Source organism: Macaca thibetana, chromosome 13 (assembly GCF_024542745.1).
Source record: "Macaca thibetana thibetana isolate TM-01 chromosome 13, ASM2454274v1, whole genome shotgun sequence".
Taxonomy (NCBI): Eukaryota; Metazoa; Chordata; class Mammalia; order Primates; family Cercopithecidae; genus Macaca; species Macaca thibetana.
The window spans coordinates 77,527-89,815 of NC_065590.1; the positions used below are offsets into that span (position 1 = coordinate 77,527).

The following is a 12,289-nucleotide window of genomic DNA, read 5'->3' on the forward strand; positions in this document are numbered from 1 at the left end:
CGACCTCAGCTGGTCCGCCCGCCTCAGCCTCCCAAAGTGCTGGGATTACAGGCGTGAGCCACCGCGCCTGGCTGCCTAGTGATTTATTCGATGCCGAGTATTGTATATTTTACTTTATTGGGTATATTTTTGGTATTCCTATATTCTTCAGCTTTGTTCTGGAACACAATGAAGTTACTTGGAAACAGCTGTGTTCCAGTTTGGTCTTGTTTTTAAGCTTTCTGAGTTGGGACCAGGGGTAGTTTTTATATATAGTTAATTTTTCTACTCGTAGGGCATCTTAGTTCTCTTCCAATGCCACCTAGATTACAAGGTTTTCCACCGTGGCTGCTGACACTATATTCTGCTCCAAACACTGTTCCTTCTAATTCTTTTGGATGAGTTTCCTCACAGGCATGCACTGTTAGTGTGTAACTAAATATTTAATGGAAACTCTGCAGATCTTAGTTCTGCTGTGTAACTCTCTCCTCCAAGGCATTCTCCCCGTGAACTCTAGCCATTTTGGCTGCCCAACTGCACCTCAACTCCAGGAGACCGCCAGGTCCTGATGGGGTAACGCTTCCTAGAGCCACAGACTTTCTGCAGATAGTAAGGACGAGTAATTTTGTTTCCCCTCTCCAAAGGATCATTGTCCTTTATTGCTTAAAGTTCATTGTCTTGATATTTGTTAGGTATTTAAGGAAAGAAGGTAAACTAACAAGACAGGTAACTTTCAGGAAATAACTACCTTACTCTAGCAAAATGCCACAGGAAAAAAAAGGGACCTCACCCTCACCAGATAATGTCACAGGCTGAAAACTTTCACCATCCAGCCTAACATGGACTTCTCCCTATCCCATGTCATCAGGGTGCTCCTCCTACTTCCAGCAAAAAGGCATCAGCAGAGGTCCCGAGGACAGCGGCAGTAGGAAACCTGGATCTCCATCCTAACCAGGCAGTAAGGAGCCAGGGCCCCATCCCACACCAGCACCGTCAGAGGAAGCATGCTGACAGATTTAAATAAGTGCCAGAGCTTCATAACGTAACAGTGACGATGTCCAGTACAGCCAAAGTCACTCATCATAACAAGAACCAGGACATTGTAAACTTGAATGAGAAAAAACCTCAAGGGATGTCAACACTAAGATGACACAGATGTTGAAACTTTATGACAAGAATTTTTTGTTTTTGGAGACAAGGTCTCACTCTGCTGCCCAGGCTGGAGTGGCATGAACAAGGCTCACTGCAGCCTCAACCTCCTGCGATCAAATGATCCTCCCACTTCAGCCTCCTATGGAGCTGGGACTACAGGCGCACACCACTATGTGTGTCTAACTTTCACATTTACTTTTATTTTTTGTAGAGATGAGGTCTCACTTTGTGGCCCAGGCTGATCTCAAACTCCTGGGCTGAAGCAATTCTCCTGCCTCAGCCTCACAAAGTGCTGGGGTTACAGGCGTGAGACACCACACGCACATGATGACAAGGATTTTAAAGCAGCCACCATAAAAATGCTTCAGTGAGCAGTTATAAACACTCTTGAAGCCATTAAAAAAAAAAAGTCTCAGCAAATAGAAAGTCTCAGCAAAGAAACAGTAGGTATAAAAAAGAAATCAAATGGAAATTTTAACTGAAATATACAATGATAGCCAAAGTTAAAGTACTGCATGGATGGTTCAAGAGCAGAATGGAAAGGAAAGAGAAAATAACCAGTTATTCTGAAGATAAAACAATAGAAATTATCTAAACTGAGCAACAGAGAGAAAACAGACCAGAAAAAAATAAACAGAGCCTCAGGGACTCACGGACGATAATAAAAGATTGAACATTTGTGTCATCAGTGTCCCAGAAAGAGGATGTGGGTGGGGCAGAAAGAGTATGCAAAGAAATAAAAATAAAACGTTCCACAGAATGGGTAAAAACTTTTGTGAAGCATGCATCTGATAGGGGTTTATATCTAGAAACTATAAGGAACTCAATAATAATAAAAAATAACTTTTTAAATGGGTGAAGGCCCTGAATAGACATTTCTCCAAAAAACATATACAAATGGCCAATCAGCACATGAAAAGATGCTCAACATCATTAGCCCTCAGGGAAATACAACGGTGTACAATTAATCGCCACTTAACAGTCCCAATGTAGCCAACAACTTCCATTTCCACTGTGGAAAAGTTTGGCAGTTCCTCAAGGTAGTCAAGTTACTTAACTGCTCTGTCAAATGAAGTTAATCACGTTCACTTTGGATGAATGAGTTCATATATATCAGCTATAATTGCTATAGCGATTACCACTGTGTACATTATTACCAATCGGGTCAAATTATTAGCCCCGTCTCCCTAATTCATTTACTTTTGTTACTTTGGATGAATATTTAAAGTAGTCTTGAACTGAGATATGTATGTAAAGGTTCTATCACATTGGCATATAACATGTGCTCAATAAATGAAAGCTGTTAATTATTTATTTCTGAAGAGTTTACAGATTAAACTTTCCTCAAAACAAAAACCAAGGCCACGCCCCAAGCTGTAAGGGGCTGAGTCTCTCCCGGTCTCTCCGAGGTACAGGAACTGGCTGCACAAGGCCAGAGAGCTTACGTGGCGGCTCTCTTCAAATTAGCCCACACAGAGCGCTTCATCCCCTGCGCGGCCTTCACGTCTTGCCAGTCCAGTTTGATGTCTGGAACATCCTCTTCTGGCTCCGGATCCTTCCTCAGGGCCCCCCGGGGGGAGGCCACCACAATGGGCAGAGGGCCACACTCCTCCCGGATTTCTACAACATGGAGACCCTTCTTATCGGCCAGCTGCTGATGGGTTTCCTAGGCAAGACCAGATTCACAACAGATTAGGTCTGAAGTACATTTGCAACATAAAGAGCAGGAACTTCCACAGGCCAGAAGAGTACAGCCTGGGGGAATTCGAAGGCCATGTCAGTGGATTTGGGTTAATGTGTTTTGTGGCTAAACTCTAATAACCTGTCATGGGTGGAGCCATTTCAGCCTCACCTGCCGCATCTGCCCACCCCAAACTGGGACAGAGGAAGGGCCTTGGCCTCTGGTCTCTTGCCTTCTAAACCCTCCTGATTATGCACCATGCTGTGCCAAACACTGCACTTGAATCTCACCAACCCCCTAGATCTAACTACCAATTTACAGTAAATATAGGGGAGATAAGACATGAAGGACCCTACAGGTATTTTAGTCAGCAACAGGCCAGGAAGCACCACAAAACAAACAACCTGGTTTCCTCAACAAAAAATCCTAAGGGGGCAGGGCGGGGGGGGCGGGAGACGAGGGGAACCTATTTAAAAGGCATAGCAAAAACATACATTAACCTGTTCTGCAAGCTGATTCAAACATTGTGTAAAAAAAAATTTTTTTAATCTAACAAATGGAATTTGTTCGTTTGTATGAACACTGGATGTTTGATGATACAAGTTACTGTTAATTTTTTAGGTATGGTAATAGTATTACAGGATTTTTAAAATCCTTATCTTTTCGAAGATACATACTAAAATATTTAGGGGTGAAATAAAATGTCTGAGATTTGGTTCAAAATAACGGGGGGTGGTACTAAGAAGCAAGACTGGTCACGAGCTGGGTGACGGCCACGGAGATTCACTGCAGAGGGAAACCACAGAGTTCTGGAAGCCGGCAGATCAGTTCAGTAGACGTTATTCATGGTACAGTGACATACCTGCTATGTCAATCCTGTGATCCCGGGCCTTATGGCTGCCTTGCACTATTCTATGTATGTTTGAAATTAGAAAAGAGATGAGCCATTCCACAAACAAAATAAAATAACTTATATTGGTGTGTCTTTCAATCAAAGCACATCAGCTAAATTGGTGGCATCTTTTCCTTTTTGAGTGACATATTAAATAATGCAACCTTTTATAGCTGATGGCATTTTAGGAGAGATGATATATGGTAACTACATCAGAAGGTTTAAAAGACTAACAGAAAACAAAAGTATCACATAAAAGAACAAGCCTAGGCCAGGCACAGTGGCTCATGCCTGTAACCCCAGCACTTTGGGAGGCCAAGGCAGGTGGATCATGAGGTCAGGAGTTCAAGACCAGCCTGACCAACATGGTGAAACCCCGTCTCTATTAAAAATATAAAAATCAGCCGGGCATGGTGGCACGTGCCTGTAGTCCCAGCTACTCAGGAGGCTGAGGCAGGAGAATTGCCTGAACCCAGGAGGCGGACATTGAAGTGAGCTGAGATGGAGCCACTGCACTCTAAAACTTGGTGACAGAGCGAGACTCCGTCTCAAAAAACAAAAACAAACAAACAAAAAAAAACAAAAACAGAACAAGTCTACTGGATCATAAATAACACCTATCTAAAACCAACACCTTAATTAAACCTCTAATGTTTCTGTTTAGAAGTGCTCTGAAGGGTGTTTAGACAGTACCTACACACAAAAGCTGTTCGGAAAACAGAAGGCTTTTACCCAAAGCCTTCCTTTTCTTTTAATTTTCCTATTTTAAACAGAGACATGTAAAATTTCTCCATGGATCACTCTAACTAAAACCCACTACTGTACTCCTGAAGTGTCAGGAAGTCTGCCAGAGTCCTCAGCTAACAGGGTCAGCAAATGGAGCCTACTGAACCTGGTTGTCTTTTCTGCTCATCCACCATGCTGAGGTCTACCCATCCTTTCAAGAGACAGGCCAGCCCTGCGGGGCAGGTAGGGCGACCGCCCAAGAACGGGGGGCCAGTGCAGCCACAGCCCTGCCCTCCACGGTGGGTGACTGGGAGCCGGGCCCAGGGCTCCCACCAATGAGGAAAAGTAACCTGGCATGTTAACGTTCAGAGTCCCACCAACCCAGGCGTCAGTCCGAACCCTCAGTCCGAACCCCTACACAGGTAACCTGGCATGTTAACGTTCAGAGTTCCCTACCAACCCAGGCGTCAGTCTGAACCACCTACACAGGTCACAGGGAACTCACCGTGCCTGCCCTGAGTGCAGAGGTGCCCTGGGTGCTTCACCCTAGCCCCAACTGAAAGGACTAAATTAGGAAATAGACTTTCTCTTTTGATTTTACTTTTCCATACTGTTGGAGCTTTAGAACAAGCATGTGTGATTTTCCTAATAACATGTAGACTGTAATTATTGGCTTTAAAAAATGCTACTTAGAAAAACCCTTGAAATACTTTTTATAAGGTAATTTTCATGAACTCGTCAGTGGATTTAACTAAACTGATGTAGTCACAGACAGCAAAGAATGCCCAACTCCTCAGGTGGTCCCAGGAAAGCATCGCCAGGAGGCCCCAGGGCATCGCAGCCCCAACACACACAACTGATAAACAAACTAGAACTTCTGTTTCAGACCCTGGGGAAGGGTTACCTGTCTGGAGAGCCCATGGAAGAGGCCCCGGGTGAGGTTGATCATATTAACAGACCCAGAGACCTTGGCGTACATGTCTTTGATGCCAATGAGCCGGCAGATGGTGATGATGGCTCTGTGGCAGCGGAGGCCATAACCTAGAAAAGGAGAACTGGGTGAAACACAGCCCACTCGCCTGCAGCGAGAGGAGTAGCCCTGCTGACTTGCGCATGGCTTCACTCTGGGCTTCGGGAAACTGGTTCACATTCTGGTATCACCACTTCCTGGTGAGTTGACCCTTGACAACTTACTTAACTTCCAAGATGACACTTCAACAGGATACTACAAGGATTAAAAAGATGACACCTGCAAATATCCTGAACACGTATCCAGGGCAAAGAAACAGGATTGTTATTGAGATTAACAAACATGCATGGAGACTCCTGACACTCCAGACTCACGTTAACTAAGGACGGAGGGACACACCTCTTCTCACCCTCCTTGATAGTTACGTTACCCTGAGCAGACTGGTCCACTTCCTCCTCCTGGAGAAGCTCTTCTTTTCGTGTTGGTAACACATCCTCTCCTGGCTTTCCTCCTGGCTATTGGCCTGTCCTCCCCTCCTTGCTGGCCTCTAACTCTTGGCGGGGGGGGTCTCCCCTCCAGCCACTTGCCCTACCCTTTTCTGCCTGTAATCCCTTCTCCAGAGAGCTTTAAAAACACAAACCAAACACGTTGTTCCCCATTTAAAGATCCCTCCTTCCCACTGTTCTTGAGATTGAAATAAAGAATGCCATGGCCTATCCAGAGCCTTCTGTGCCTGGGAGTCCTGCCCACCTCCCTGACCTCATCTAGAGACGGGACACCTCCTGCTGGCTTCCTCACCTTAAGGACTGCACTTGGGATTTCCTCTGCCTGGAATGTCCTCCCAGCTCTGCCCCCTTGGCTCCTTCTCTTCTTCAAAGTCCCATTCAAATTGCTCCTCCTCAGACAGGCCTTCGGTGACCATGCCAGTCAAGATGGCATCCTTCCTTCTGCCTTCCTCCCTTGTACTCTAACACAGTACGCTGATTAGGGCATTCAACAAAACCTGTTTATCCAATGATTCCCCTGAATGGAAAATGGCCCCCATAAGGGCCAGGATATTGTTTGCTCACCGTGGTGTCCCCAGAGCCTACAGCAGCATCTGGCAAATGCAGGTGGAGTGAGGGAGCTGCAGGGCCCAAGTTTGGCCTCCAACATTCTTATTTGCCAGACATAAAACTCAGCACACACCTCTTATGCTCCAAGGCAGAAGATCTCCTCTGGAAATTGGACATTACTGGCTTTCCAGTTTGACTTTTTATGGTCAAGAACTATTCCTTCTACTTGAAAGTGCCAATGAACTGTGGCCTCCATCATTACGCCAGAGTGCGCAAGACCTTAAGAGGAGAGCTAAAGACTGGTCACAATGGGGTCCTCTGTTCTTCCAGATGGAGTTATTCACACACAGAACAGGTGCCATCCATGTCTGGATGAGCACGGGTGCACACACACCCAGAGAGAGGTACACGTGGAAAGGGCATCGTGCAGATTCTGGAAGGAGCTGAGAGGCAGCTCTACCCTGCCACTGCTCGCTGGATAACCGTGACAAGAAGGCCCCCCTTAAAATACCTACTTGGCAGGGCTGCTGGTGAGTGCCGCGAAGGTGTGTGATACACAGCACCTGGACCAGCACAGACACTGCAATGAACACTGCCACTGCGTGACACACACACCAACACCCACGTGGTCGTGGTCGTGGTCAGTCCGATGGTAATGATTTCACTACCTTCCAGGCAGAGACTGTGTCAAAAAACACTGAATAAATATGGCCAAGTTTTGCAGTGCTGTGTGTGGAACTGAATACTGTTCTATAGCCGAGGCAGAAGTGTTCCATGGTGAAATAAATTTGGGAACACCACACCCTCCATTTCTCTTGGGAGATTCATATTGCACGGCAGAGCATTAATGACTGCAACATTCACAAAGATGCACAAACACTTTTGGTGGCTTTCCTTAATCCAGTTCTGCCATTTGGCATCCTTTTTGGAGTAACACCTTTTCTATCTCCTACAGAACTAGTAACACATAGGCGACATTGTTTAGGAAATGCCTATTTGAACATGTATGTACAAAATGTCTATAAACGTGTATGTATTTAGGAAATGTGTAATGGTCTAGATAATACAAACACCTGAAAAATATAGCTTTGACGAGAAGACAGGAAAGATTTTAAAAGGTAGCTTCCACAACTAAATTAAAATTACAGCAGTCATTTGAATAGGATTCTGTTCCAAGATGGCCGAATAGGAACAGCTCCAGTCTGCCGCTCCCAGCGTGATCGACGCAGAAGACGGCTGATTTCTGCATTTTCAACTGAGGCACCTGGTTCATCTCACTGGGACTGGTTGGACGGTGAGTGCAGCCCATGAAGCAGGGTGAGGTACTGCCTCACCTGGGAAGCGCAAGGGGTCAGGGGATTTCCCTTTCCTAGCCAAGGAAAGCTGTGACAGACTGTACCAGGAAAATCGGGACACTGCCCCCTACGTACTGTGCTTTTCCAACAGTCGTAGCAGACGGCACACCCGGAGATTACACCCCGTGCCAGGCTCAGCGGGTCCCACGCCCACGGAGCCTTGCTCACTGCTAGTGCAGCAGTCTGAGATCCAGCTATGAGGCAGCCCTGGCTGGGGGAGGGGCGTCCGCCATTGCTGAGGCTTGAGCAGGTAAACAAAGTGGCCAGGAAGCTCGAACTGGGTGGAGCCCACTACAGCTCAACAAGGCCCACGTGCCTCTGTAGACCCCACCTCTGTGTGCAGGGCATAGCTGAATAAAAGGCAGCAGAAACTTCTGCAGACTTAAACGTCCTTGTCTGACAGCTCTGAAGAGAGCAGTGGTTCTCCCAGCATGGTGTTTGAGCTCTGAGAATGGACAGACTGCCTCCTCAAGTGGGTCCCTGACCCCCGTGTAGCCTGAGAGACACCTCCCAGTACGGGCCGACTGACACCTCATACAGCTGGGTGCCCCTCTGAGATGAAGTTTCAAGAGGAAGGATCAGGCAGCAATATTTCCTGTTCTGCAATATTTGCAGCTCTGCAGCCTCTGCTGGTGATACACAGGCAAACAGGGTCTGAAGTGGACCTCCAGCAAACTCCAACGGACCTGCAGCTGAGGGCCCTGTTAGAAGGAAAACTAACAAACAGAAAGGACATCCACACCAAAACCCCATCACTACCATCAAAGACCAAAGGTAGATAAAACCACAAAGACGGGGAGAAATTGAGCAGAAAAGCTGAAAATTCTAAAAACCAGAGCGCCTCTTCTCCTCCAAAGGATCCCAGCTCCTCGCCAGCAACAGAACAAAGCTGGACGGACAACGACTTTGACAAGTTGGCAGAAGTAGACTTCAGAAAGTCGGTAATAACAAACTTCTCTGAGCTAAAGGAGGATGTTCGAACTCCATCACAGGAAGCTAAAAACCTTGAAAAAAGATTAGACGAATGGCTAACTAGAATAAACAGTGTAGAGAAGACTTTAAATGACCTGCTGGAGCTGAAAACCATGGCAAGAGAACTACGTGACAAATCCACAAGCTTCAGCAGCCGATTCAATCAAGTGGAAGAAAGGGTATCAGTGATTAAAGATCAAATGAATGAAATGAAGCAAGAAGAGAAGTTTAGAGAAAAAAGAGTAAAAAGAAACGAACAAGCCTCCAAGAAATATGGGACTATGTAAAAAGACCAAATCTACATTTGATTGGTGTACCTGAAAGTGATGGGGAGAATGGAACCAAGCTGGGAAACACTCTTCAGGATATTATCTAGGAGAACTTCCCCTACCTAGCAAGGCAGGCCAACATCCAAATTCAGGAAATACAGAGAACGCCACAAAGATACTCCTCGAGAAAAGCAACCCCAAGACATAACTGTCAGATTCACCAAGGTGGAAATGAAGGAAAAAATATTAAGGGCAGCCAGAGAGAAAGGTCGGGTTACCCACAAATGAAAGCCCATCAGACTAACAGCAGATCTCTCAGTAGAAACTCTACAAGCCAGAAGAGAGTGGGGGCCAATATTCAACATTCTTAAAAGAATTTTTCAACCCAGAATTTCATATCCAGCCAAACTAAGCTTCATAAGTGAAGGAAAAATAAAATCCTTTACACACAAGCAAATCTCTCAGAGATTTTGTCACCACCAGGCCTGCCTTACAAAAGCTCCTGAAGGAAGCACTAAACCTGGAAAGGAACAACTCGTACCAGCCACTGCAAAAACATGCCAAATTGTAAAGACCATCAATGCTAGGAAGAAACTGCATCAACTAACGGGCAAAATAACCAGTTAACATCATAATGACAGGATCAAATTCACACATAACAATATTAACCTTAAATGTAAATGGACTAAATGCTCCAATTAAAAGACACAGACTGGCAAACTGGATAAAGAGACAAGACCCATCAGTTTGCTGTATCCAGGAGACCCATCTCACACGCAGAGACATACATAGGTTCAAAATGAAGGGATGGAGGAAGATCTACCAAGCAAATGGAAAGCAAAAAAAAAAAAAAAAAAAGCAGGGGTTACAATCCTAGTCTCTGATAAAATAGACTTTAAACCAACAAACATCAAAAGAGACAAAGAAGGCCACTACATAATGGTAAAAGGATCAATTCGACAAGAAGAGCTAACTATCCTAAATATATATGCACCCAATACAGGAGCATCCGGATTCATAAAGCAAGCCCTTAGAGACCTACAAAGAGACTCAGACTCCCACACAATAATAATGGGAGACTTTAACACCTCACTGTCAATATTAGACAGATCAATGAGACAGAAGGTTAACAAAGATATCCAGGAAGCAGACCTAATAGACATCTACAGAATTCTCCACCCCAAATCAACAGAATATACGTTCTTCTCAGCACCACATTGCACTTACTCCAAAACTGACCACACAGTTGGAAGTAAAGCACTCCTCAGCAAATGTAAAAGAACAGAAATTATAACAAACTGTCTCTCAGACCACAGTGCAATCAAACTAGAACTCAGGATTAAGAAACTCACTCAAAACCACACAACCACATGGAAACTGAAAAACCTGCTCCTGAATGACTACTGGGTACATAACGAAATGAAGGCAGAAATAAAGATGTTCTTTGAAACCAATGAGAACAAAGATACAAAGGCACACATTTAAAGCAGTGTGTAGAGGGAAATTTATAGCATTAAATGCCCACAAGAGAAAGCAGGAAAGATCTAAAATCAACATCCTAACATCATAATTAAAAGAACTAGAGAAGCAAGAGCAAACACATTCAAAAGCTAGCAGAAGGCAAGAAATAACTAAGATCAGAGCAGAAATGAAGGAGATAGAGACACAAAAAACCCTTCAAAAAAATCAATGAATCCAGGAGCTAGTTTTTTGAAAAGATCAACAAAATTGATAGACCGCTAGCAAGACTAATAAAGAAGAGAGAAGAATCAAATAGACACAATTAAAAAATCACCACCGATCCCACAGAAGTACAAACTACCATCAGAGAATACTATAAACACCTCTACACAAATAAACTAGAAAATCAAGAAGAAATGGATAAATTCATGGACACACACACCCTCCGAAGACTAAATCAGGAAGAAGCTGAATTGCTGAATAGACCAGTAACAGGCTCTGAAACTGAGGTAATAATTAATAGTCTAACAACCAAAAAAAGTCCAGGACCAGACACATTCACAGCCAAATTTTACCAGAGGTACAAAGAGGAGCTGGTACCATTCCTTCTGAAACTATTCCAACCAATAGAAAAAGAGGGAATCCTCCCTAACAAATTTTATGAGGCCAGCATCATCCTGATACCAAAGCCTGGCAGAGACACAACAAAAAAAGAGAGTTCAACCATGGTGGAAGACAGTGTGGCGATTCCTCAAGGATCTAGAACTAGAAATACCATATGACCCAGCCATCCCATTATAGAGTATATACCCAAAGAATTATAAATCATGCTACTCTAAACATGCACACGTATGTTTGTTGCGGCACTATTCACAATAGCAAAGACTTGGAACCAACCCAAATGTCCATCAATGACAGACTGGATTCAGAAAACGTGGCACATATACACCATGGAATACTATGCAGCCATAAAAATGGATAAGTTCATGTCCTTTGTAGGGACATGGATGAAGCTGGAAACCATCATTCTGAGCAAACTATTGCAAGGACAGAAAACCAAACACCGCATGTTCTCACTCATAGGTGGGAACTGAACAAGGAGATCACTTGGACACAGGGCGGAGAACATCTCACACTGGGGCCTGTTGTGGGGTGGGGGGAGGGGGAGGGATGGCATTAGGAGATATACCTAATGTAAATGATGAGTTAATGGGTGCAGCAAACCAACACGGCACATGGATACACATGTAACAAACCTGCACGTTGTATACATGTACCCTAGAACTTAAAGTATTAAAAAAAAAAAGAAAAGAAAAGAAAACATGAATATAATACATAAACCTATGGGGACCTTGCCAGAGAAATTATTTTTAAAATAAAAATTGTAGCAGTCATTCAAAAATCATTCAGATATAAATGTGTCTAAACCATGCCACCCAACATAAGTATGATCCAAGCCATAAGCAGAAGCCACATACGTAATTTTAAATGTTCTCATAGATACATTTTTTCAAGTTTTTTTTAAAAAGTTTATTTAGTGATGTGTTTTATTAACCCAACATGTCTAAACATTATCATTTAAAATGTAATCAATGCAATAATATTTTTGAGATTTTATATTCTTGTTCTGTACTAGGTCTTTGAATTCTGGTGTGTATTTGACAATTAGAGCACATCCCAATAGCCACATGTTAAGTGCTCAATAGCCAGGCCGGCTAGTGACTAGTGGCCGCTGTATGGGACAGCACAGATCTAAACCTTGAAGTCCACTTAACAC

At 44.1% G+C, this 12,289-nt stretch overlaps 1 protein-coding gene across 2 annotated transcripts in view; it reads right to left on the reverse strand.

Moving 5' to 3' along the window:
- Positions 1–2,425: 2,425 nt before the first annotated feature.
- MRPS5 (mitochondrial ribosomal protein S5) overlaps positions 2,426–12,289 on the reverse strand; it is a 224,724-nt gene continuing 214,860 nt past the window's right edge. For both annotated transcript variants that reach the window (XM_050755124.1, XM_050755125.1), the window contains 2 exons: positions 5,335–5,471; positions 2,426–2,797 (listed from right to left, as the gene is read on the reverse strand). In XM_050755124.1, the coding sequence (XP_050611081.1) occupies positions 2,573–2,797; positions 5,335–5,471 (362 nt within the window). In that variant the 3' untranslated portion in view covers positions 2,426–2,572. The remainder of the gene's footprint in view (positions 2,798–5,334; positions 5,472–12,289) is intronic.